The sequence below is a fragment of the Xyrauchen texanus genome, chromosome 24 (assembly GCF_025860055.1).
Source record: "Xyrauchen texanus isolate HMW12.3.18 chromosome 24, RBS_HiC_50CHRs, whole genome shotgun sequence".
Taxonomy (NCBI): Eukaryota; Metazoa; Chordata; class Actinopteri; order Cypriniformes; family Catostomidae; genus Xyrauchen; species Xyrauchen texanus.
The window spans coordinates 19,433,461-19,461,413 of record NC_068299.1 but is presented as its reverse complement, the minus strand read 5'-3'; the positions used below and the strand labels follow the sequence as shown (position 1 = coordinate 19,461,413).

Genomic DNA, 27,953 nt, shown 5'->3' with positions numbered 1-27,953 from the left:
CACCTTTTTCTCTTTTAAAACAGAGCTTTCGTGATTACTATTAGGTACTGTTAAACAACTGTTTATGTACATGACGTGAACTAAAATCTGGACATAATTGTTCTAAATGTATTTTATAGTGTAAAGCATATCAAGGGTATTCTCAAAATGCCATAGTTTATTTATTAATTAATCTTTGCACAACATGGCTAGATCATGTGCATTTTAAAAAAGATTGTAATATTTATATTTTTCCCTCCTGTTTAAAAATAATTATAGATGAAAACTTAAAATTGTAAAACGAATGGTTGCCTAATTTACTTTTGCACACCAGAGCATAAATAAAAATGTTTCTTGTCTAATGGTTCATTTATTGAGATTCATTTAGACTAAAAAGAAAACTTTAAATGCCAAGTTGTATTCAAACATAACTGCCTTTACATTCGATGCTTTGAGCAACCTCAATATTATGGTTCGAAACATGCAATTCTTTACAGTCCCAGAAAAAAAAATATCCAAACTTCTATTTCTCTGGCTCCTCAAAAATGGCACTCATATTTGTTAAAACAGCAAAGGGACAGAATTTACAAGGACGGCTCTAAAATCAATGATACAGCTTATTACAAGGGTCTCAAAGTGTTGTAAACTGAATTGTGTGACTGACATAAAATTAAGGCTTGCTTGTGAAATTCACTGAATCAGTTCAGCATGTCAGTCACACATAAAACATTTGTCTAACATACACCAATCAGCCACAACATTAAAACCACCTGCCTAATATTGTATAGGTCCCCCTAGTGCCACCAAAATAGCACCAACCCGCTTCTCAGAATAGCATTCTTCTCACCACAATTGTGGTGGTTATTTGAGTTACGGTAGACTTTGACCAGTCTGGCCATTCTCTGTTGACCTCTCTCATCAACAAGGCATTTCCATCTGCAGAACTGCCCTCACTGGATGTTTTTTGTTTCGTAAACATTCTGACGAAAATTCTGATCTCTAAATACTAGAGATGGTTTTGTGTGAAAATCCCAGGAGATCAGCAGTTACAGAAATACTCAAACCAGCCCATCTGGCACCAACAATCATCCATGCTATTATCTAATCAGCCAATTATATGGCAGCAGTGCATAAAATCATGCAAATATGGGTCAGGAGCTTCAGTTAATGTTCACATCAACCATCAGAATGGGGAGAAAATGTGATCTCAGTGATCTGGACCATTGCATGATTGTTGGTGCTAGTTGGTCTGGTTTGAGTATTTCTGTAACTGCTGATCTCCTGGGATTTTCACACACAACAGTCTCTAGAATTTACTCCGAATGGCACCGAAAAAAAAACTCCAGTGAGCAGCAGTTCTGTGGACAGATATGCCTTGTTGATGAGAGAGGTCAACAGAGAATGATCAGACTGGTTCGAACTGACAAAGTCTACAATAACTCAGATAACCGCTCTGTACAATTGTGGTAAGAAGAATAGCATCTCAAATTGCTATTCTGAGATACGGGTTGGCGCTTTTTTTGGCAGTACAAGGGGGACCTACACAATATTAGGCAGGTGGTTTTAATGTTGTGGCTGATCGGTGTATGCTGCATTACTTCCTCAAAATTCTGTCAAGTAGAATGCATGCTTTGAAACCCTAATTACAGGCCAAGTTATCTAAAGATATTTACAGGTATGGCCATCACCCTTCTCCATAGTGAATGGGAGATATTTCACGGTCTGTAAATGGGAGTAAAAAGACACATTATACAAAGCACCAAAGAGCGCTAGTATTTCAAAGGGAATGGGAGCTAATGTGGATTAAATATACACCACCGCACATAGAAATTAATTTAGACATCAACATTTACATGACACAGGTCCAATGAACCCCCAAAAAGTGCCTTTACTTACACTTTTTTGCAGAGTCATAGTGCTTAGTTTTTGTGTTGTTTGTTGTATTTTTGTACAAATTGGAAGTCCAAACTGTTATGAACAAGCAAATGCATGACTAGCTATTTAGGAAGGGGAAAAAAATTCAACTTTGTTCAAGAAACAATATATTCAGATCATTTAAACCATGGGTTTTCTGCATTGTACCTGTGAAGTTCCTGAAGCTGGCATTAAGGGGAAAAAAAATCAGCAGTTTTCTTAAAGATATGCAGGAACAAATCTTGTGGATGAAATCATATCTCCATTGAATCTAAATGTAAGTCTTTATACTAAAGTGAATCCTGCTTCAGAGCCAATGCTTGTGGGGGAAAAAAAAAAAAAAGATGTGCTCTACCCATGAGAGCGAGTTCTAAACAAGTGAAAGAGGTGTGTGTTATGGAGAGTAAATGTCAGATCACTGTGTCTGGTACCCTGCCATGCCAAAGTTAGATTGGTTCATCACTGGGCCAGGCTGACCCTGAGAAGGTTGTGTCCCAAATCCTCCCATCCATGCAGGGGACTGTGACTGTCTAGAGAAGAGACAATGTAGAGTTAACACTGAGAGCCCACAGGTTATTTTCAAGCTGTTTTACAGGTCAAATGTAATGGACCATAACCCAAAACCATTTTTCTTTGCCACTTTGGAATGATATCAGAGGCCAAGTGAAACACATTATGGTCTAAAAATTCCTTTTTCATTAGAGATTTCATTTCCATACATTAGAGATGCACCTGATGTATCACAAACATTTTGGCCGATTGTTTAAAATTTGTTAATCAGTGCCTATTATTTCCTGTCAAAAGAAGGCAGAAAACCGCCTCGGACAATTAGCCTACAACTTGTGGCGTGTATGTGTGTGAAAGAAAATGTCTCTTATGAAGAATTAACTAGAACTGGGAGATAATGAGAGCAGAGTTTCAATTTGCAATATCAAGAGGTGGAACTACCATTAAAACTTTTAACACAACTAATTTGATTACTCACCTTAAAGCTTGGCACAGCAAGGAATATGATGAGCTTGTAAAAGCTAAAGCGAAGGCTGCTTGAGCTAAAAAGTGTCAAATTTATTATGTGCCTTTCATTTAACTGAGATCAGCTCATTGAAACATGGATGATACGTAGATCATCCCTCTGCATAGCGAGTAAATCACTTGCATATGCAGGTAAATTTAGCACTAGTTGTGTAGTGGCAAAGCACCGAGATCTTTTTACGGAATAAAAAGCAGGCGATTAAGAAGCTGGATTCAGCCTCGTTTTTCCCTGCATGCTGTGACTCATGAGCGTGCAGGAAAACGCATTTGTTTCATTAATTTGAACTCATGGAACCGCAAAGTGGACTTCACCCCAGAGCAGCTCTATAGAGAGCAACAGTCAGGTTCCAGAAGTAAAAATCCCATACATTTTTTCCATAGACTAATTGATTTTTAACAATAATTTATAAAGACAGACCTACCGTTAGCTCAGAGTTTGTTAATCCTTAATCCAAAATATGCTTCTGGTGAAGCCATCAGTCATCATTAATTTAAACCTTGTTGTTTAAAAATCAAGTTTAATAGCAGAATTCATGGTGAACAACTACAGTACCTGTGGTACAGCAGTTAAAGATCCACCAATTAGAGAACCGCAGCCAAGAAAGCCTGCAAAATAATACCAGAAGCGACCGCCCACTTCAATAACGCAGTCTGAATGATGCAAACGAGTTGGCCTCCCTCCACTTACAGCAGATATAAAAAGTCTACACACCCCTGTTAAAATGCCAGGTTCTTGTGATGAAAAAGAATGAGACAAAGATAAAATCATGTCAGAACTTTTTCCACCTTTAATGTGACCTATAACGTGAACAATTCAATTGAAAAACAAACTGAAATCTTTGATGGGAAAAATAAATAAATAAATAAACTCACAATAACCTGGTTGCATAAGTGTGCACACCCTTAAACTAATACTTTGTTGAAGCACCTTTTTTTTTTATTACAGCACTCAGTCTTTTTGGGTAGGAGTCTATTAGCATGGCACATCTTGACGTGGCAATATTTGCCCACTCTTCTTTGCAAAAGCGCTCCAAATCTTTCAGACTGCAAGTACATCTCCTGTGCACTGCCCTCTTCAGATCACCCCACAGATGTTCAACTGGATTCAGGTCTGGGCTCTGGCTGGGCCATTCCAAAACGTTAATCTTCTTCTGGTGAAGCCATGCTTTTGTGGATTTGGATGTGTGCTTTGGGTCGTTGTCGTGCTGAAAGGTGAACTTCCTCTTCACCTTCAGCTTTCTAACGGATGCCTGATGGTTTTGTGCCAAAATACTGGTATTTGGAACCGTTCATAATTCCCTCCACCCTGACTAAGGCCCCGGTTCCAGCTGAAGAAAAACAGCCCCAAAGCATGATGCTGCCACCACCATGTGGCATGGTGTTCTTTGGGTGATGTGCAGTGTTGTTTTTGCGCCAAACATACCTTTTGGAATTATGGCCAAAAAGTTCAACCTTGTTTTCATCAGACCATAACACATTTTCCCACATGCTTTTGGGAGACTTGATGTTTGTTTTTGCAAACTTCAGCCAGGCTTGGATGTTTTTCTTTGTAAGAAAAGGCTTCCGTCTTGCCACCCTACCCCAAAGCCCATTCATATGAAGAACACGGGAGATTGTTGTCACATGTAGCACACAGCCAGTACTTGCCAGAAATTCCTGCAGTTCCTTTAATGTTGCTATAGGCCTCTTGGAAGCCTCCTGACCAGTTTTCTTCTGGTCTTTTCATCAATTTTGGAGGGACGTCCAGTTCCTGGTAATGTCTCTGTTGTGCCATATTTTCTCCACTTGATGATGACTGTCTTCACTGTGTTCCATGGTATATCTATCCATCCATCCATCCATCCATCTTCAACCGCTTATCCGAAGTTGGGTCACGGGGGCAGCTGCTCCAGCAGGGGGCCCCAAACTTCCCTATCCCGAGCCACATTAACCAGCTCTGACAGGGGGACCCCGAGGCATTCCCAGGCCAGTGTGGAGATGTAATCTCTCCACCTAGTCCTGGGTCTTCCCTGAGGCCTCCTCCCAGCTGGACGTGCCTGAAACACCTCCCTAGGGAGGCGGCCGGGGGCATCCTTACCAGATGCCCAAACCACCTCAACTGACTCCTTTCAACGCAAAGGAGCAGCGGCTCTACTCCGAGCTCCTCACGGATGACTGAGCTCCTCACCCTATCTCTAAGGGAGAAGCCCGCCACCCTTCTGAGGAAGCCCATTTCGGCCGCTTGTACTCGCGAACTATTTCTTTCGGTCATGACCCAACCTTCATGACCATAGGTGAGGGTAGGAACAAAAATTGACCGGTAGATCGAGAGCTTTGCCTTTCGGCTCAGCTCTCTTTTACGTGATCAACGGTGCGATAGAGTGAGTGCAATACCGCCCCGCTGCCCCGATTCTCCGGCCAACCTCCGCTCCATTGTCCCTCACTGGTGAACAAGACCCGAGGTACTTGAACTCCTTAATTTGGGGCAAAACCTCATTCCCTACCTGGAGTAAGCACTCCATCGGTTTCCTGCTGAGAACCATGGCCTCAGATTTAGAGGTGCTAATCCTCATCCCAGCTGCTTCACACTCGACTGCCAGCTGATCCAGTGAGAGCTGAAGGTCACAGACCGATGATGACATGAAGACAACATCATCTGCAAAAAGCAGCGATGAGATCCCCAGCCCACTGAACCGCACACCTTCCCCACCCGACTACGCCTCGATATCCTGTCCATGAATATCACAAACAGGATTGGTGACAAAGCGCAGCCTTGGCGGAGACCAACCCCACATGGAATGAACTCGACTTCGTGCCAAGGACCCGGACACAGCTCTCACTTTGGGCGTACAGGGATTGGATCAGCCCTAAGAAGGACCCCCCACCCCGTACTCCGCAGCACCTCCCACAGTCTCTCCCGGGGGACCCGGTCATACGCCTTCTCCAGATCCACAAAACACATGTAGACCTGATGGGCATACTCCCAGGCCCCCTCCAGGATCCTTGCGAGAGTAAAGATCTGGTCCGTCGTTCCACGCCCAGGACGAAAACCGCATTGTTCCTCTTCAATCCGAAGTTCGACAATCGGCCGAACCCTCCTCTCCAGCAAGTAAACTTTACCAGGGAGGCTGAGAAGTGTGATACCCCTGTATTTGGCACACACTCTCTGATCCCCCTTTTTGAACCACCCCGTTCTGCCACTCCTTAGGCACTGTCCCAGATTTCCACGCAATGTTGAAGAGGCATGTCATCCATGACACCCCCTCCACATCCAAAGCTTTCAGCATTTCTGGTCGGATCTCATCAATCCCCGGGGCTTTGCCACTGCAGAGTTGTTTGACTAACTCAGTGACCTCCCCCAGGGAAATAGAATCTGATCCCCCATCAGCCTCCGGCACTGCCTCTACCATAGAGGGCGTGTTGGGATTTAGGAGTTCTTCAAAGTGTTCCTTCCACCGCCCAATAACCTCCTCGGTTGAGGTCAACAGCGTCCCATCTTTGCTGTATATAGTTTGGATGGTTCCCCGTTTCCCCCTCCAAAGGTGGCGGACGGTTTTCCAGAAGCACTTTGGTGCGGACCGAAAGTCCTTCTCCATGGCTTCTCCGAACTTTTCCCACACCCACTGCTTTGCCTCCCTCATGGCCGAGGCCGCAGCCCTTCGGGCCTGTCGGTACCTTGCAACTGCCTCCGGAGACCTCCGGGACAACAAATCCCGGAAGGCCTCTTTCTTCAGTCGGACGGCTTCCCTGACCACCAGTGTCCACCACGGTGTTCGAGGGTTACCACCCCTTGCGGCACCTAAAACCTTGAGGCCGCAGCTCTCCACCGCGGCTTCGGCAATGGAAGCTTTGAACATTGCCCACTCCGGTTCAATGTCCCCAACCTCCACAGGGATGCCTGAAAAGCTCCACCGGAGGTATGAGTTTAAGATCTCGCGGACAGGGACCTCCTCCAAACGTTCCCAGTTCACCTGCATTACTCGCTTCCCAGGTCTGTCCAGAGTCTTTCCCCACTACCTGACCCAACTCACCACCAGATGGTGATCGGTTGACAGCTCTGCCCCTCTCTTCACCCGAGTGTCCAAAACATATGGCCTCAGATCCGATGACACGAGTACAAAATCGATCATCGACCTTCAGCCTAGGGTGTTCTGGTACCACGTACACTTATGAGCATCCTTATGTTCGAACATGGTGTTTGTTATAGATAATCCATGACTAGCACAGAAGTCTAATAACAAACATCCACTTGAGTTCAGATCAGGGAGGCCGTTCCTCCCAATCACGCCTTTCCAGGTGTCCCTGTCATTTCCCACATGTGCGTTGAAGTCACCCAGCATAACTATGGAGTCCCCTACTGGGGCCCTATTCAGGACTCCATTCAGGGTCTCCAAGAAGGCTGAATACTCTGAACTGCTGTTCGGTGCATATGCACAGACAACAGTCAGAGTTTTCCCCCCCACAACCCGTAGGCGTAGGGAGGCGACCCTCTCGGTCCACCGGGTAAACTCCAACGTAGTGGCTCAGCCGGGACTCGTCAGTATCCCCACACCGCCCGTCGCCTCACACCCTGGGAAACTCCAGAGAAGAATAGAGTCCATCCCCTATCCAGGAGTACGGATCCAGAGCCAAAACTGTTGCGTCAATGTAAGCCCCACCAGATCCAACTGGTAACGCTCCACCTCCCTCACTAGTTCCGCTCCTTCCCCCCCCAGTGAGGTGACATTCCACGTCCCCAGAGCAAGCCTTTGCTGCCCGGGTCTGGTCCGTCGAGGCCCACGGCCTTCACTGCCGCCCATATGGCAGCGCACCTGACTCCTGCGGTTTCTCCAATGGGTGGTGGGCCGAAGGGATGTAGAGGGGGGTTTCACGTCGCTTCTTCGGGCTGTGCCCGGCCGGGCTCCGTGACAAGCCCGGCCACCAGGCGCTCGCCGACGAGCCCTCCATCTGGGCCTGGCTCCAGACGGGGGCCCTGGGCTTCCTCCAGGCAGGGTAACTCCTCTTTCCGTTTTTTCCATGGAGTCATTGTGAACCATTCTTAGTCTGGCCCTTCACCTGAGACCACTTTGCCTTGGGAGACCCTACCAGGAGCACATGGCTCCAGACAACACAACCCTCAGGATCATAAGGGCACACAAACCTCTCCACCACGATAAGGTGCTGGTTCCCGGAGATGGTATATCTAATGCTTTGGAAATTATTTTGTACCCTTCTCCTGACTGATATCTTTCAACAATGAGATCCCTCTTATGCTTTGGAAGCTCTCTGCGGACCATGGCTTTTGCTCTGAGATGCAACTAAGAAAATGTGTTGAAAATCCTACTAGAACAGCTGAACTTTATTTGTGATTAATCAGTCACGTTAAATGATGGCAGGTGTGTAATGACTTCTATTTAACATGAGTTTGAATGTGATTGGTTAAATCTGAACACCTGGCATTTTAACAGGGGTTTGTAGACTTTTTATATATCGGAATATTTTGCAATAAACAAAATATATTGTTCCTTCTTTTTGTTGTTGATTTTTCTCCCCTTTTCTCCTCAATTTGGAATGCCCAATTCCCAATGCGCTCTAAGTCCTTGTGTTGGCGTAGTGACTCAATCCGGGTGGTGGAGGACGAATCTCATTTGCCTCCACGTTTGAGACAGTCAATCCGCACATCTTATCGCGTGGCTTGTTGAGCGCATTACCGCGGAGAAGTAGCACATGTGGAGGCCCACACTATTCTCTGCGGCATCAACGCACAACTCGCCACGTGCCCCACCGACAGCGAGTACCACACATTATAGTGACCACAAGGAAGTTACCCCATGTGACTCTACCCTCCCAAGCAACCAGGCCAATTTGGTTGCTTAGGAGACCTGACTGGAGTCACTCAGCACACCACGGATTCGCAACTCCAGGGGTGGTAGTCGTTGTCAATGCTCGCTGAGCTACCCGGGCCCCCAAAATATATTGATTCCATAGTTATAATCAACAACAATTCTATATATTTTCATAGTTTTATATTAGATTGTGTCATTCGCAATGCAACATGGGATTGCAGTTGTGCCCTGGAAAAAAAGGTAAGTACAGAGATTTGCACCTTTGACTTTTTGTTGGATTTTAAAATACTTTTTTGCCTTAAAACAAAATCTCTATGTTGCGATTTAGCTCGGAGCTGGTTGGTTTGGCTTATGCTTTACAACTCTTTAATGGAGGGCTTTTTGAAAAGTCTATGGAAGAAATGAAAGGGAAAAATAGGGGGCACTGTTGAGCTCTATTGAGAGTGCGAGAAGATGAACCGGTTTTCAAGCTCTCTGATTTGTGCTGTCTACAGAGGCTCACGCCAAACTCCCGCAAAAATATAAAAGAGGTATATACTTTATTATTATTATTAATATTAATAGTGAATGCAAAGCGCACCAGTTTCACTTAAACGCCTGTGTAATGGCAAATGACCGTGGTCATTGCAGGTTCACTCACACAGTGTAAATGACACGCAGTAACAGAGGAGTAGATGCTCACCTACCCAATTTCTGTGGTCTGCAGAGATGATAAAATGCAAGAAACAGAATTTAAAATTCTTGCTTCATGAGAAATTAGGGCTTGTGAGTTAATAGGTGAGCCTTAAAATAAAAAGTGAAGAATGTAAGGCAGAAATATTTTACTATTGCATTATATAATACAGCTCTATTTCATTAATAAAAGAGTCACATGGCTTCAATTTCTCCAGAAGTGACAATTTTGATATTTGAACACGTGACGGAAACACAGCTTTATCCATACATTGTTTTTGCGATATTATGTTTTTTCCGCATAAATTAAATTTGTAACTTGGATGGAAGCATAGCTAATATAGGATAAAAGCAACAAAAAAAAAAAAAACTATCGTCATTGTTAGTAGATCCTCTAAATAATCCGATATGTATTGGCACACACAATTGTTATTGGTGTATCCCTACAATCTATTATGGAACGCTATGCATAAAAACTTTAATTCCCACAGAAAAACAAGGAGCATCACATCTTTAAAAATCTGAAACATTTAGACTGAACAGTATGAATATAGCAGTACCCTATTTTTTCTGATTTACAATGGTACAGAAGCATATGAACAAATCATTATGAAAAATCAACAAAGAACGCAATAAAACAATAATAAAAAAAAAACTAAAAAAAAAAAAAAAAACGTACTCTACACCAAATCCTTGCTGATTCCACGTTTGTCCATACAATCCATAGGATGGTACTTGCCAGCCATTCGTCATGTACTGACCATATTGTTGAGGATTGCCATACAATTGATTCCATTGTCCCCACTGACCATATTCCATCTGAGAAAGAGAGACCTTAAGCTTAACTTTTACTTCAAAGAAGAAATACAAAAGAGAAACAAAGAACAATGACACGTTTAAAAAAGGGTAAATTCCTGGGCACAGGATGCTTTACCGGTTGGATATTTTTGGCCATGTCAGGAGACTCTTTGCCCCAGTAACACTTCACAACATGAACCTCGATGGTTGTCCCATTCACTGACACAATAGCATGAGCAGCGCTTTCGTGAGAGGAGAACCTGAGAGAAAACAATGGACCATAAATACATGTGAATACAGCAAAATTGTGTGGTTATTGTCATCACATAGTTAATGAAATCTTGATATTTCTTTTCTATATTCAGGCCTACATTTAAGTAAAATTTCTTATAAAAAAAAAAACAAAAACAAAACAGACATTGCCTAAAAATATATTTTTAAGCCTTAAATCTGTGACAAGGCTAAGAGGTTGAAAGATTTTTGCATAAGTTTTTATGATGCCCCCTTTTGGGAAATCAGTTTAATCACACATTTCATGCTTGAGGTTGAGACACATTAGGTCCCCACATCTAGCAAAAGGCCGATATTTAGCATTTTTGAGATTAAGGCATCAGCCAATACAGGGTTTTACAGAGGTGGTAACATACTGATCAAAAAAGTGCCGTTAAGAACGCTTGCTTAATACACTCCTAACGACCTGGAAATTGAATAAGTGTTTTTTAATTTAGTCTTAGCCCTGTGTAAAATGATCCTTTTTAGTTGTTATCATATTTAGTCAACCTTATCCTATTATCGTATTTTGTGAAGTTTTAGTTGACAAAGTCTGGACATTTTAAAGTAGTTATAGTCAATTAAAACTGCTGACATTTAAGTCATATTTTAGTAATATTTAGTCATATTGACATTTTAGTCATTGAATGTTACGTTAAATGACATCAAGCGACTATTCGACAATAGAATTTATTTTATTATTATTGCCGAGATTTGCAGTTACAAATGACAATCCACCGAGTGCAACGCTTGTTAGTGTTTTCCAGGAAGACACCCACCAGAGTTTTGTATACAGCCAGAGGCAGAACAAAATTTTACGGAGGCGGCCGCCTGGTTATTCTCTATGCAGGAAAAATCCTGCAATAATAATCATATTATTGCATTGTTCCTGCTTAGTAAATTGACAGAAGTGGTCAATTCCAAAACTTACAGCTTTATCAATAGATAGGCCATATTCCTAATCATAATTTTATTTTGTGAAATGTGTAAGAAAATTAAATTGTATACATCCATTTGCCATCATTACAATGTATTATGCATATGATATAACAGCAAGAAGCCACACTGCTCTCTAGGTATCAGCTTTGTCAATGATGCCAAATCCAATCTCAACTGACCATTACAAGCAAACATGAAAGTCATACCTATGCATTCTCTTTACATTTTAGAATTTTTACATAAAATCAAATTACTAACTGACCTGTGGAATACACCGACTGACTACATATAATCATGCTAACAAAATATCTGACAAGAGAGTAAAGCATACCTGATAAAAGAATACCCCTTCTCTGGAAAAACTCTAATCTCCATTATCTGTCCAAAAGGAGAAAACGTCTGTCGCATAAGGTGTTCTGTGTGAAGAGAACAGTGAGTCATCTTAGCAAGCCTACAGACCAACAGTCAAAAGAGGAAAGTCAAAAGAATACACAGACTTACCTGTGAGACCTGACTGAATGCCACCACAGTACACAGTGCAGTTCTGAGGACTCGACTGATTCACCACCTCATCAAACCTGAGCTGCTTGGAACTGTCTGAAATTTTTACCAATCACAGTCTTGTTAATTCAGTTCACCTAATCCATTAATGAGCATACAACAGTTCGCTTTTCATTCTTGAAATCAGAGGATACAGTCTCAAGAACAAATGCAGTCAGCGTTTAAGCTACATAAAAACTAAGTGGTTATTATCTCTAAAACAGCTAGATTAAAAACAGACTTACTGTCTTGCACACTCTTGGGGGCAGGTGGTTTCCGAGTTGCCCAGTTAGTCCGGATTTGTCGCCCACCAAGCCACTGACCCCCCATGTGTACAATGGCATTCTCAGCATCCTAGAAAGAAAAAAAGAAATGGCTTCCATTCTGGGTTTTTAACATTAAGAAACCAAGTAACTAACAGAATTTCCATGCAATACTACTAGTCTTTAATTGGTTTATCTTTGTAATTAGGAAGTTGCTTTCAATTAATTTGACTGATTAATAAACTGACAATTCTCAACCAACAGAAAACGAATCTCAAAGTCTAAATAATTTCAGTAAGATCAATATCTGTATAACTACAGCTATAATATAATAGTAATAAACAGAAATAGATTAACCTTCACTTTGTGTTCCTGTACTGGAGCCTTACCAGTTTGTTATAGAAGGACACAAATCCATACCCCTTTGATTTCCCTGTTGTCATATCCTTCACCACGCGTGCATCCCTGAAAGAAAAGTGTAGCAACAGAAAAGTCAGTTCATTTATGGCCTGCTAGAGGATACAAAAAAGAAAGGAACCCCACACACACACACACACACACACACACACACACACACACACACACACACACACACACACACACACACACACACACACACACACACACACACACAGTGAGACATTGTTACAACATTTTTACACTATCCTAAGTAAATCTAACAAATAACTAATCATTACACTAACAACTTCTGCATGTTTTTGATTACTGGTACTTAAAAAAGATCAAATAATAATAATTAAAAAAATATGAAAGTCATGCAACCTACACTAATGTGTGTTGTTTAAAAGCTTCTGAACAGATTTCAACTTGTTTCAACTTCTGACAACATAGTGATCATAATTTCATCCTAACTGCTAGGCCTTAAACTCTCATGTCAGTAAAATTCATCAATTTCATTACCATGCATTCCTAATTTGAACTGTTATCTCTAATTCTACTCATAATAGTACATGGAAAAAATATCAAAAGAGAAAAAGGAATTAAACGGCATACATGGCCTGTTAACAGATTTCTTTATTTTTCCTGGTCAATTCTTTATCACCAATATGGAGTTTGGGAAGCTGCAAATTTTGAAAAATTAACATTTTCAGAATTTTTGAAGAATCAAACTATCAACACAACTAGGATAACCATTATGAAAAATACTTTACAAGCAAATATTCATGTTTTATCTCAAGTTTGTTAAAAGTCTACACTACATCAGTGTTAATAGGAAAATATTGCAGTATACAAATATGAAAAGCAAAGAGTGAATAGAAAAAAAAAATCTACATCTTAGTTCCCAGAGTGCCCATTCCTTGCTGTTAGCCTTCAAGCTCCTGTCCAATCCTATGAGCATTTCTGTAAAATAACCAGAGCTCTATTAACTGACACTCAGAGCTAAAGGAGAATTTGAAAATTTCTCAGAGTGGTAGAGCATATATTTTTCATGTTTTCAACAAAATAATGAACTGGTTAGCAAACAAAATTACTTACCAATTTCTGCATAGTAATGTAGATTAGTGACAAAAAAATGTAAGGTACACTTTAAATCAGATTGATCTGGGGATCTCTAACAAACAACAACAGAGCTGTTCAGCCATGATGTCAATTTGTTTGCAAACCCGGATGGCTAATTCGCCATGGATATGTGATTTTCCCATGGGATTTAATAATGTGAGTTTTGAAATTTATAAGTAAAATAAGATCTGTGGTAAACATTACATAAAGAAACATGGATGTTTTGTTTTACATAAATCACACTCTTTCAGACCTCAAATGTGAATATTTTTTAAAAGTGTGTGAAATTTATGTTGTAGACCTTATTTTACTCATAAATCCAAAACACCCTTTATAAAACCCCATTGGATATACCCAAGAAACCCATGGCAAATTCTCTTCCGGCTTTGCAGACTACAACCTGAACAGCTCTGTTGATGGGACAAATAACTGTGAAGGCTTACAATTTGTATAGGTCTGCCTTGTTATATAAAGAGAAAGATATTAAGACAGGATAGCACATTTTTGTGAAACAAAGCCATAACTACTGTCAGAAGTGCAACTGCATGTCAGCCAATGAGCACCTCAAGAAAATTAAAAAATCTAACTAAAATGTTTTTTTAAATTTTTTTATCAATGAATCAATGCATTCTCAAAATGTTTTTAAAGTTATCAACTATCAACAACCAGCAGAAACAAAGTCTATAAAACCTTGGCCCATAATTTTAGGAAAGTCTGGCTGACAAGGGCTAAAAAATATAAACAGATTGTCTGACTCAAGTAATTACATACAACCATTCAACATTATTCAGACAAAAGCAAAACATTTTCACAGAAATGTGTGACCTCTTGGAACTTACGAGATTTTCCCAAAGGGTGCAAAAGCAGCTCTGATGTCATCAGTTGTGATTTCAGGGCTCAGATCTCCCACAAAAACGTGAAAGTGATCTATATAAAACAACAACAAAAATCTGCATTAGGAAAAAACTTAACCACTATTGATTGAAAAAGAAAATACAGTAGCATTACGTACTGGATGTGTCTTTCTTCTGACTGCTAGGAGTGGTTGCCCAATTTACTTTCACTTCCTGTCAATAAAAATAAATCTGTTTTAGGAATTAATTTTAGTAACAAGATAGGGTATAAAGCTTCATAAAGAACAACCCCAGACCACCCAAATCTTGCTATAATTATGTAATGAACTGATGAAAGAAGACCAACCTTTCCCAAAATCTTCCTTCCGTTCATAGCGGCTAAAGCAGCTGCTGCATCTCTGTGCTCAAGGAACTCCACAAAGCAATATGGGTCATTGCTTGTATGCTGCAAAACAGAAAAGCCAATAGAAGGGTTCACCTTCCTGCTGCTATCGGATTGCTGAGAAGAAAAGCCAGGAAAATGTATTATTGTAACAAAATGGGTTTTGTGTGGAACACTCTTTTTAAATTATTTTGGCTGCAGTTGGATAATTTAAGTAATCATTTTGCAGGCAATTTAATTTCAATGTTAACGCCCGTTTCACACATGTATACGGTACAGGAGCAGCACGCGCTATAGTGCTTTCACATATGCTGCGTTTGCAGAGCGCTACTGATCCGCAGTTTCTGTGTGCCACAAAATCAAAAATGTGTAAGTAATTTTGATTTTAAATACAAACGTTAATTTTGACATTGTTTAAGACATTGAAACAGTATGACAATTATCATCATCATCAACAATAATCATTGTGATTCTTTGTTTTACATGTAGTTCGAGTTGTTGACAGTAGATATAGCTACCGCGCTATATCTGTTGCTAAGAAGGAGAAGGATGAGACGCATTTGGGCTCACTCTGTCTTTTTTTAGGGTAAAAAAAAATCATATATGATGGCATTTTGCAATTTTTGGGACTATAATCATACTTTTTTGTTTTTCTTGACCCTGTAATTTAGTAACTGTAGAACACATTAACTGTAATTATGCGTATATGATGAAATTATTACAGTTTCTTGTCAATCTATGTCTATTTTAATGTGAACAATGCGCTGCCACTTTAATTCAGTGTGGTGCAGCACAGAAAAAATAGACTCGGTGCGTAAACGATCGCTGCACTGCTGTATACGCACCGCAACTGGAACAGATCGACGGACTGCATCCGCGTGCAGTGTAAAAGCTCTAACCTGTTAACATGGGTACGGAAAAAAATACGCACCGCATACGCACTGCAAACGGAGTATGTGTGAAACGGGCGTAATACAGAGGTTGGATTTGGTAAGTGTTTCCACGCACACCCATTTAAACTCAAGAACTGGGCTCAAAATATTTCAGTGAACATTTGACAATGTGTAAATATGAGATGGATGTTTACCTCGGTTATCATCTTACAACTTTTACATGGCCCAATCTGAGTAAATAACTGAAGGATCAAGTTCTCTGTTACATCTCTTGAAAGGTTCCCCACATAGCTGAAAATGCAGATTAAAAATACACTATAATGAAAAAAATCAATAAAATAGTGTTTACAGTCTGGCTCTCATAACATAGCGTGTTTCTCCAATGAGTTATACATCTACTCAGATGTTTCCAAAAAGAAAAGAGAACAACTACAGACATCAATATTAGAGGTCTACTGATAAATCGGTTTACCCAATTAATTGGCACCGATAACAGTAACAGATTTCTGGAAATACCGGTTATCGGCTTCTGAGGTTGTTTAGTTTAATCGCAACACATCATGGCCAATCACAACAATTATAGTTCAAATGCTTATTTGAGAAGCCAAATTGCCATTCAATTGTAAACACACACATAGTATTCCATGAAGAGGAACAACAACACCCTTCAATTTCATGTGTAGGAGAAAACCGATGTTCACCTTGTATATATAAACCAACCAGACCGAAATCTGACAGCCTCTTTGTCTGAATGACCTCAGCACACATATCCCATCATAACTGAACTAGTGAAATCATGTGTTGTTAATGACTGGGTTTAACATCGAATGAAAATCCAGACTTCTAGAACTGACAGCAGGCCCTGAGATTAGATAACAGGCCTTTACTAAACCAGCATAACAATCCACACTAATTTAAACACACGGTTAATTAACCATAAAGTACCATACCCTTATACTCTAATTCTGTTGATACAATTCACTTCAGTTATTTGTACCCTGCGTTTATTTGTTTTCATATACTTAGCGACTAGTTTAGCTTAAGCATGCATGCTACTTCTAAGTGTGCTCCCACGCTATCTTGTCTAACAAAGGTAATAAATAATTATTCCCCGAAACGTTTTCAATCATATGTGTAGGTTATTACGCGCATATAATGTTGACAACTTTGGTACTTTCGGTGCTAGCTATAAGCGTGACAATGTTGTTTAAGATTAAGAGGCTATTCTGAGGGGCTGTGTTTTCAACTACTTACAGGGTTTTTGGATGGCTCTCGTCTTCCATTCTCGGATGCCGGTGGGAGTGTGAGCAAAACTTCTTTTCGGGATCTCAGTTGCGCATTTATTTTTATGATGAACAATACAGGACTGGTGTCACTTTCAGTCTTGTGTAGAAAATGGCGGAACCCAGCGAGTCAGGTAGACGGCCACTGCGCATGCGTCAAGGCATACCGTTTTGGAGAAATTTGTTATGAGTGCACCTAAATGTGAGAGGGGTGGGGCAGGCTTGATAAAAGTCGCCTTGCTGGTGGTGAGTTCAAGTGATGCGTTACAGGTTTTACTTGATATAAGGAGATCTTGGTTTTCATGTGCTTATCTGTTTAATCTTTCATTGATTTTTATTTGGTGACATGAGCGTAAATTTCGGGGGGATGAGGGGAGGTAAGGGGAGGATGATCAATGGAAACATGTAAATGCTTCACGCTGCAAACCCCCCCAGTTTTCAATAAAAATCTACGCCCTTGTTTGGTGACCATTATTTGGCAGAACTCATCTGAATTCTCAGGGAAAAAGTAACTTGCTTTGGCATAAATGTAACATACCATGGTGGATACACACACATAAGTGGTAGGACACATTTATAGAAGCACTGATCCCAGGTGATATTTTAATGGTGATTAGTGTTGTGCTGGTGATTACATCAATGTAAATAATGTAAACGAGGTTACCAATATAATATTTAAATTATTCTCCCTCATTTCATCCCAGATATATATGACTTTCTTTATTCAGCAGAACACAAATGGAGACTTTTAGAATATCTCAGCTCTGTTGGTCTATTCAATGCAAGTCTAGTGGCTAGACATTTAAGCTCCAAAAAGCACATAAAGGCAGTATAAAAGTAATCCATACGACTCCAGTTGTTAAATCCATGTCTTCAGAAGTGATATGATAGGTGTGGGTGAGATACAGATCAATATTTAAGTCCAATTTATTTTACTATAGATTCTCCTCCCTGCCCAGTAAGTGGCGATATGCACAAAGAATGCAAAAAGTCAACAACAAAGATGAAAGGGAAGATTTGTTTTAATAATAAAAAAAGAGGAATTGATCTGTTTTTTCTCATCGCTCTGCCTCATCCATTCATATCAAGTACTTTATTAAGAATAAAATAATACATATTACCAATGTATTAAGCCTATAGGATTATGAATTAAATCAACATCAGTTCATATGTTATGCCATAATATTATGTATAAATAGCACTATAATGCAATATTAAGAACTATATCAAATGTTATAAATAAACAATTTCGGTGATTTTTGATGGCATTTTTTTTTTTTTTTTGCCCACCAAAATGGCTGACCCTGGTTATCTGTGTTTCTAGGATCATGGAAACCTTGGAAACATAAGGAATTTTAAAAATGTGTGTTCAGTCCTGGAGAGGTCATTCAAATCAATACAATCTTAAAAATCATGGAAATGTATTTTTCCTTTACTCTTCTCTCAAATATCACAGTGGTTAGATTTAGCTCTTTGTGTTGTGTAGAGTGAAATTTAAATCATAATAATTTATTTTTATTTTAAACACTAATAAGTAGAATCTTTTAAATATTTGGTAACTGAAATACAAACGGAAATCGTTATGAATAATTAATAAAAATCCTTATCCAGTGACCAGGAAAGACTATGAAAGTCATGGGATTGTCATATGTCAACATGTGTGGGAAGTTCTGGGTTATGCTGAACAAACTACACTGAGTTTATGAGAAATTAGCACTGATCTATATATCTATATCTATATATCTATCTATCTATCTATCTATCTATCTATCTATCTATCTATCTATATATATATATATATATATATATATATATATATATATATATATATATATATATATATATATATATACAGATCAGTGGAAATAAGCCATATCTGAACTATGTAAAACCAAAATGGAAAGAAGATGAATTTTCTTAAAGCCTTGAAATGCAGTCTGTTTGTTAGATTTACACTAGAGTGCAACAAGTGGGCTCGGTCTAATAAACCGAAGGGGGCGGCGATTTAAATGTCCAAGTGGTTCTAGCTCTGTCTGGACGGCCAAGGGGATCATTTTTTGTCACACACGTGGGTATTACAGTTTAACCCCCAGCTAGAACTTTCTCGGAAGTCTTCAGAGGGATCTTGCTGCTTCGAGAAACCCGTCCCCATTTACACTACGTCATCAAACGGATCCTGTAAAGCGTATGTAGGCGCTCGCTGTAATGGCACTACATTCGGTACCGAAGCAATATCAGAGAATGAAAACACTGTCTCCAGTCGAAACGATGTCAACTAACGATGCTTTACCACCCGGGTGGGAGATCAAACTTGACCCGCATACAGGGTGGCCGTTTTTTGTGGATCACAACAATCGCACAACGACATGGAATGATCCGAGGCATGACACAAAAAAGGTAAGACAAGATATTGATTTCGCTTTGGAAGTTGCGTTGCCAAGTCTGATTGGTTGTAATTGTGCCCATTCCTCTATTTTACAACTGGTGTCATATTGATAGGATAGATGTTTTTCTTTGCCTGGCTCGTTTAATGTATTACTTTGGGTTTTTATATTTTACGAGGGTGCTACATCCGAAAAATAAATAGTTGCTGTTGCGTAAGCTACGATCTCACTCATGACATACAGATCTGAGCAGACACTGTCTAGAGAAGCGCAACCACCACGCACTTGATATTAGCTTTAGTTCGTACATAAATCACAGTCACCTCCGCTGAAAAAGCCATCCGAAATATGTTTGTGTCATGATCTCAACTGGAGTGATTGGTGTGTGACGCACTGCAGTCATATGTTATGCCTCCGAGTGTTAGAACGACTCAACAATGTTTATTTAAAGCCTCAAGAATTACGCAGACTGCTCTTGTTCTCGACATCCCTGGAACTGCATAGCACTAACACGTCCCTGAAAGTTTCCCTTACATGGGATTTGAGAAAGATCCACCCACTCACTGATTCTGTCTTTCCCAAATGAATGGGGTTTGAAAGTTGAATTTAAGCACGTAAAATGAAAATGTTACACAGTTTGATTGCATTAGAAGTGTCAAAACCTTTCTTTATGCATGATGTTCTGGACTAGTAGTTCAAATGTGGGGAGAACACAGGGGCTTGCCAGTTGGCATATTTCATTAAACAGATCAACTCTTGTCTGAAGTTAGTGTCACCAAGAATCTGCAGGGAAGACAACAGCCAGGAGATAAACTGGGCACAGCTTTTGCGTCTGTTTCGAAAAGAAGAAAGAGTAGAGAGCAGGAGGTCATACACACCTATATACAGCTTAACCGTAGAATTGAATTGATTTTGTAGAACTACACTTAAAATCACAGAATTGGACATTGGAAACATGATGATATATTAGTGAATGTATCTTGTTTGATGTTTATTGTGTCTGAGGATCTCTGATTTACATTGATGAGTAAGGGAGGCCCTCCCCCACACAAAGAATATTTTAAGCCACTGTGTCAACAGCACAGGAGCCCACTGAAAAATGGTAGTGTGTCTGTGACACACACCTTGAGTTAGTCATTGCATTAGAATTGGCAGCATATAAAGGGTAGACCCTGTAAGCCAGTCCAGTCACTTAACAGTTGCTGTGCAAAGATTTTTACCCACTCATGTTGCATGGTTGATCCTGGAATGCATCGTCATTGAGAGAGGGCGGACTGACCTTTGGATGCCAAACAGATGAAGAGAGGAGATGGCCACATTATAGCTGAACTATACATGTCTCCTCTGGATTGAGCTTGTTGTATAATATTGGAACAGTGATTAAAACCCAGAACAAGTAGGTCGTTTTCAACTGCCGATAATAAGATATTTGGATTTACAATGGGTGAAAATCACATATGACTGATTCCTTACAAAAAAAATCTTGTTAATTTCACATGCGACTGAGCTCTTGATTCACTGCAAATGTTCGCCAGAAGTTTGCAGCTCTTCGCTGGTAATGGGGAACCTCCAGCATACCTTTGGCAACAATGGACAATTTGCCGCAAGTTTGCAGCAAAGCTCATTTGCATGTGAAAATTATCAGTGGCGAATTTGCCATGAACTCTTGTTTTTCGTAAGGTTTATGAATGACTAGTTGTAAAAGCCTTCAACTTGATAAGGATGTGAAATAACATGAAAAATGTAGCATGCGTAAAATTCAGTGAATCACGTCATAGAATGTGACATAAGGTCATATGGAGTTACTGTCTAATACAAGAGGGACTTTCCGTTCAAAGTTATTGTATCAATTTAATTGATAACATTGAAAAGATGTCAAGCATTTCAGGATATACAGTATATTGTAGATTGTGCACGGTATTAATGCTCTGTTTGATCACTTCTAATGTTTCACAAGTTTTAAATTGAGGGTTAACTGTGTTTTATAATATTTAACAATCCCAAAATTTTCCTTTTACCAATTGTGTAGTTATTAATTCACAAAATGGCAAACACATCAAGCTTTGCTCAGAAAACTGACTTTGATCTCTTCTATTAGATAAACCATTATCTCTGACTTAGAATATTTTGCCAATGCGGGCCAGTTGGTACGGCTTCTATTTCTTTTTCACTGTGGTGCTACAAAATCAGGAATGTTCGTAACAAATATGGAGGATGATCACATATTACAGTTTTTAGCTTTTTTTTTCTTTCTATGAATTAACAAAATATTATATGAGTATTCCAGGCCCGATTCCAGATCAAAATCTCTGAGGGTGCTTCTGAAAATAGTGGGTGCGCTCTGCATTAAGTGGAGCAATGTTTTTTGTATTCTTTGGGGGCTGGGGGTGGATTGCATCAAAGTGGTAGTTCACTCAAATAATCACTTCATCTGCTTCAAACAGTAGCTATTATTTAATGTCTTTCAAATATTCAGTGCCATGAACTTCGCAAGCTTTGGCAAATCTAATAAAAAATTTCAACTAGTTCTTCAGAGGTGCTCTTTGTAGCAGTCTGGTAACTTAAACAAAACCTGATTAAAACCTGCACACCTGTCTCACAAGAGCTGCCTTAAGCATGCCAGTCAGAATGGATTTTATTGCTATTTTTGTTGCAATATGTATCATACTTGCTGTGAATGCTTTATAAGACTGAGATTAATTTATAGCATTGATCAAATTTAAATCTCCTTGAAACTTCCTTGTCTTAATCGTAATGTTCAGTGTTTTACAAGTATAGTTACTATAACATGTGGGAGAGCAAAATAAATGATCAATCACCTTTTAATTAAACCCTTATCTATAACACATTTTAAAATAATAATTACACATTTAATTACTATTAATATACATGTTATGATAAATGATTGCAATTTCTTACTCCACCACACCAAATAATATGTATTTTCTAAATTCCTGCCTTGTTATTAAAAACTTGAATACATTGATTTTTAATTAGTGATTTTATTAACATATTCTAAGTAATGGTTTATAAATAGACCACTGAAAACCCCATATTTGTCAACCTCTTATCTGACTAGACCATTATCCCACTTAACCCACTGTGTTGTTTCTCTGAATCTCAGAAACATGTTGAATCATTTTTTTATAGCATTCATATAGCATTTTATTTCATCGCCTCTCATTTTCTACCTCTATCTTTTTTGTGTGCCATTTGCGTGCTTAGCACCCTCAAGCACCCCCCGAAGAATGGGGCCTGATATTGATATATGAGTTTGTTTGTTTTTTCTCTCCCCAATTTGGAATGCCCAAAGTGGTCACTACACCACCAGTCCTCGTGGTGGTGTAGTGACTCGCCTCAATACGAATGGCGGAGGACGAATCTCAGTTGACTTCGCGTCTGAGACCGTCAATCCTTGCATCTAATCACGTGACTTATTGAGCGCATTACCACGGAGACCTAGTGCGTGTGGAGGCTTATGTGATGCCTCCGAGTGTTAGAACGCGGCATCCACACACAACTCACCACACACCCCACCGAGAGTGAGAACTACACTATGGTGACCACAAGGAGGTTAACCCAAAGTGACTCTACCCATCCTAGCAACCAGGCCAATTGGTTGCTTTGGAAGCCTGACTGGAGTAATTCTGCACGCCCTGGATTCCAACTTGTGACTCTAGGTGTGGTAGTCAGCGTCTTCACTTGCTGAGCTACCCAGGCCCCTGATATATGAGTTTTAATGATCTAGCTAGTGTAATCATCTATAAGCGATTACAGAACCATTCAGACCGATGGTGGAAAAGAACTCGGTGTCCTTGGTGCATGTTAAAGTACAGTATGGTGCCTATGCTATTTGTTGTGACGTGATTGATAATAGGAGCTCCTTCAATAACTTATCAACCATATATTTTCTTAATTTGTTTTCTCCTGCTAAACAGTTTTGCAAATTGCTACTAAATTCTTGAGCAGAACAAGACCTATGAACTCACCAGATAATTAAAAGTTTACCAATGTTGATAAAACATGTTGAATGGGGTATATAACATATGTATGTAGAACATGTACGTATATGGATGCAATGCAAAGTTAACATGACACGTTTTGAATTTGACTATTTTAGATGGCATTGTAGAAACATCACTTGCATTAAGGTGCTAAATATTTCTTTTCATCGCATGAGGATATGACTAGTTGAACAATCATGAGCAAATATAAGGCTAAATAGAAGTTCTTCGTTAAAACATCTGTTTACTAATTTTATGTTACTGTATGTGTTTTTTTCCTCCCAGATTTTTTCAAATGGCCCCTCATTGTCCTCAGAGTCTCCTCAGGACATGCACAAAACCTTATTTCAAGAGATGAGGCAGCCAACACTACAACAGGGCTACATCCCCATCCCTGTCTCCCATGAAAACACTGAACCCAGACTGCAGCAAAATCCAAGTTTCACCTACATCCATCCAGGAGTGCATCAAAATTTGAGAGCAGATGGCCGAACACCTTCTCCAACCCCATCGGCATACTGTCGGCCTAGATCTCCGGTGCAGGCCCCATCAGAAGCATGTTTGTCCTGCTCACCTGCTTCACATGGACCCGAGGTAAGATCATTATGAATTGGCTTTGTTTTAATACTTTATTGAGTTGACCGTCTCTGTTAGACAATGTATTCATTGCTTAAGGTTCATATCAATTCATGTACTATGTAGGGTTCCCACGGTCATGTCAAATCTGGAAATATCAGGGCATTTTAAAAGTGTGATACTGATCACCAGGCCTGAAAAAAATCCTTTTAAAACTTAAAAGGTAATTGAAAAGTAATGGAAATCCCTAAAGTCAAGATAATTTTATGTTATGCTAAGTTTACTCTAGCAATTACTCTTTGTGTCTCTTTCAATCTCAATAAACTGATATTTCAAAGTACTTATCCAGTAATTGTGATTGCCTGGAAAAGTAATAGAAATACCCTACTGTATCTGATGTATCTGTATCTCTGTGAAATTGTGTGTGAATTTACACTTTTGTTAAATACATATTTGGAAAGGTTTTTGTAATTTGCAAATTCTTAAATATGTAATGAAGCACATACTTCTCCAGCGTTCTGTATGTGAAGACAAAAACAAACAAGAAAATTAAACCTGTTGCTTAACAATTTAATTGTTCCAGTGCTATGCTTTTAAATACATTATTGCTGATTCATGTGATCTTTCTGTTTTTACTGTTGCACTTTACATTGATCAGTCAACCCTTTCCCAAGTATAATGAGTTTTTGAATCTTGCTTTTCAAAATAAGTGTATTGTGCCCACTTCCAAAATCAAGTTCTGTGTTGTATTCTCCTTTGCCTCAGGTTCATCAGCCACAGGGCACACACCAACAAATTAGTGGCCTTCACCAACAGCCCCGACCTAACAATACAGGCCTCCGGGTGGGCTACATTCCCATTCCGGTAATCCATGAAGGTGCAGGAGGAGCCTTACAATTCCAGCCTAGCCAAAGTTCTCATCCCACTCAAGAAAAAATCCCAATCTACCGTGAACAAGTGCCCATTCATATTCATCAGAATCACGCTGCAAGTCCCAACCTCATAAGGGCCCAGTCACCAGTCAGGTTCCAAATCATGGGAGAGAGACCACAGGTAAGTTTGTTAAAGAGCACTCAAAGCTATAATTATTAGGTCTTGATCAACAAATGCTCAAAGTGTGCATCAATAAATATTTTAATAAATTAGAAGCAAAAAAGAATAAAGTAATAGGAATATAAGAATCAAATTGCCATCAACTTGCATCGTGCACTTGCATCCTCAATTCTATAATATTGACTGTAGTCAATATAAAAGTTTTCAGAAGTAATGTTTTATCTTAGACTTGTATCAAATTAAACTAAAGTGAATATGTTAACATTGCCAGAGCCAGCAACATACTGCACACACGGGGATACCACCTAAAGCTGAACAACCCATTGAAGAAACCATCAGAGGGCCTTCCGTACAGATCCCTATACAGAGAGTGAGTGATGTGCCACAGCCCACACATCAGCCAGTATTGCATCAACAACAACAACAACAACCTGCACAAACAACTCAACCAAATGCACAAGAACCTGTGCAGCTGCCACCGCAGGTATCAGAGACATTCAATATTACCTTGCAAGTTCCTCCAGCACCAGAACCACAGGAAACAGCTGCCCCTCAAACACCTCAAGAGGTTTCACCTCCACATGTGCTGCCCGAAGAGACTCTGGAACAAGATCTGTGCCACCCAGGACTGATCAAAGTGCACCAGATATTGGAACGTGTGGAACAAATAGCATATGAGGTTAAATGTTTCAATGGGAAGAAGAATGATAAGCGATACTTGATGCTGGAGGAGATGTTGACCAAAGAACTGCTTACTTTGGATTCTGTAGACCCTGAAGGTCGTGCAGATGTGCGTCAAGCTCGGAGGGATGGCGTTCGAAAAGTTCAGACCATTCTAGAGGAACTGGAGATGTTTGGTGAGCAGTTAAAAGGCGTGGGTGGTGACATTTACCCTGAGGCTAATAACCCAACCCAGAAAGGAGAACCGAGTATGATTAACTTGGCGAACACAGAGAAAGCCAAGGAGATATCATAATTGCAGAAATAGGAGAGGAACACTCATCAAATCCCCATTTTAGTTTTTACTTGTGCAATTATTATGAGTTGCATGCACAAATAATTGAAGTTTTTTGTTGGCAATGATCTAACATCTGATTTTTTTACTGAGTGCAATCATGTGTGCTGTTATGTGATGCTGCTGTTGTTGAATCTCACCATGCCAGTGTCTTGTAGCACAGACATAATGATGACAAGTTTAATTCAAAGACATACATGATGAAGAGGCCTTGAACCAGATGAAAGTATTTTAACCTCCAAAATGTATCTTTTGTAACATGTAGAATAAATGACAAAATGCTTTTGATTATTTCTTAACAACATATGGTGTTTTTGAAGTAGTGGGCTATCAACGTGAAAAAACATTTGATTATAAACATTTTCACGCGTTGGTTAAGAGAAAGGACATTAATCTTACATGAGTCCATAAAGGCTCTCATTTTGATTTTGGAATATGAAGGTATTCTGTTTTATATAAAAATGTCTATTCTTGACACTGACATTTAAAAATCATACAATACATACACAGTGAGCTGATACTGACAGAATTGCCTGTGATGGTCTGAACGCTTGTCAGTATTGGTATTTGTTGAATGACATTATTACAAATAATGCTATATTTCTATTCTATTTTTCTGTGCCAAAATCAACATTTCCAATAGGAATGATGTTCCACGTCTCCATAAATATGTATACTCTAAAAGAAAATAAATTACACTCACAGAATTATCATTGTATGTGGTGGCCTTATGGTTAAGAACTTGGTTTTGTTAAAGCAGTGAGATTCCAAGGACAGTCCAAAGTAGGGCTGATTCATGAACTGGTACTGAAATAACAATCCTGATCAGTCACCACTGTTCCCTTGTGCAAAGCAACTTAACCTGCTTCAGGGAGACTAGCAATTAGTGTACTAAAAGTTAATTTGTGTAACGTGTCAGCCAAATTCAGTTTAATATTTAAAACAGAGCACTGTCTGTCTCACATGACTGTTGTGAGGCTTTTGTTTTTTATCTTGATGACCGTTACTGGCGCTGATGTTGTACTTCAAAGCAATCAGAACCGGTTGCAGAGTCTGTTTTGGTAAATATGCAATGTTCAGTGTTTCTAGCTTGATTATTTGCAGTTTGTTCAAATATAGGCATAATTCGGTCACATAAGCATGACTGCAAATAAAATACAATAAAGCATTGTGCTGACAGTTGCATGATTTCTAATTTACCACAGTTAAAAAAGGAACACATAGGATAATTCCAGTATTCAACATACAGTGGCATTGTCCACTTACTCTGCAAAATAATCGTTCATACACATTGGAAAGTAAAGAATTTTAAAATTTGATATATTACCCTGGATTTGTACATTTTTAATTGATTTCTCAAAAGGAAAATTCTATAATGAAAACAATGTTTCATTTATCGTGAGAGCAATCTCTGTAAAAATATATGTTTTTTAAATCTCTTAAAAATGCTTAAACTGGAAATGTCATGGAAAGGTGTGGAAACACTGAAAGTATAAATAATAATAATAAAATTAGTATTATTATATAGTATTTACAGTGATATAGGCCAGGATCACTGTAGTATCATGCACTTTAAGGCTGGACCTTGGCAGCAAAAATGTATCTAATTAATAAAGAATAATATAATCTCACCTAGCTTCTGTAAGCAAATAAATGATTTATTTTCAATATTTAACGAGACAGAGAAAGAGAGAGATTCCTATCCAGCATGTTCAAAAAAGAAAGGTCTAGCTAGGTGATATGTCACGTCTACATTATATGTGTGAATTCATCATTT

General features: G+C 39.4%; 2 protein-coding genes across 7 annotated transcripts; one reads left to right on the top strand and one right to left on the bottom strand.

Annotated features, from left to right (window-relative positions):
- Positions 1-4: 4 nt before the first annotated feature.
- On the bottom strand, positions 5-17,282 carry LOC127617803 (nucleolysin TIAR). Of its 5 annotated transcripts, none has more exons than XM_052089888.1 (12): positions 17,116-17,282; positions 16,056-16,152; positions 14,933-15,085; positions 14,745-14,799; positions 14,572-14,659; positions 12,601-12,676; positions 12,194-12,302; positions 11,910-12,005; positions 11,740-11,824; positions 10,336-10,459; positions 10,081-10,220; positions 5-2,423 (listed from the first exon to the last, which is right to left on the bottom strand). In XM_052089888.1, the coding sequence occupies exons 1-12, from the start codon at positions 17,142-17,144 to the stop codon at positions 2,309-2,311; spliced, it is 1,167 nt and encodes a 388-aa protein (XP_051945848.1). In that variant the 5' UTR covers positions 17,145-17,282; the 3' UTR covers positions 5-2,308. The 5 variants fall into 5 exon arrangements, with proteins under 5 accessions (XP_051945848.1, XP_051945849.1, XP_051945850.1 ...); XM_052089889.1 differs by having other exon boundaries at positions 14,933-15,031; XM_052089890.1 differs by lacking the exons at positions 14,933-15,085; positions 16,056-16,152; positions 17,116-17,282 and adding exons at positions 13,226-13,293; positions 13,505-13,573 and having other exon boundaries at positions 14,745-14,796.
- A 1,916-nt stretch (positions 17,283-19,198) lies between these two features.
- LOC127617890 (BAG family molecular chaperone regulator 3-like) lies at positions 19,199-27,337 on the top strand. 2 transcript variants are annotated; one of them, XM_052090030.1, is made up of 4 exons: positions 19,199-19,541; positions 23,818-24,126; positions 24,874-25,161; positions 25,433-27,337. In XM_052090030.1, exons 1-4 carry the CDS (start codon positions 19,350-19,352, stop codon positions 26,135-26,137), a joined length of 1,494 nt encoding a protein of 497 aa, XP_051945990.1. In that variant the 5' UTR covers positions 19,199-19,349; the 3' UTR covers positions 26,138-27,337. The 2 variants fall into 2 exon arrangements, with proteins under 2 accessions (XP_051945990.1, XP_051945991.1); XM_052090031.1 differs by lacking the exon at positions 19,199-19,541 and adding an exon at positions 20,774-20,924.
- Positions 27,338-27,953: the final 616 nt, after the last annotated feature.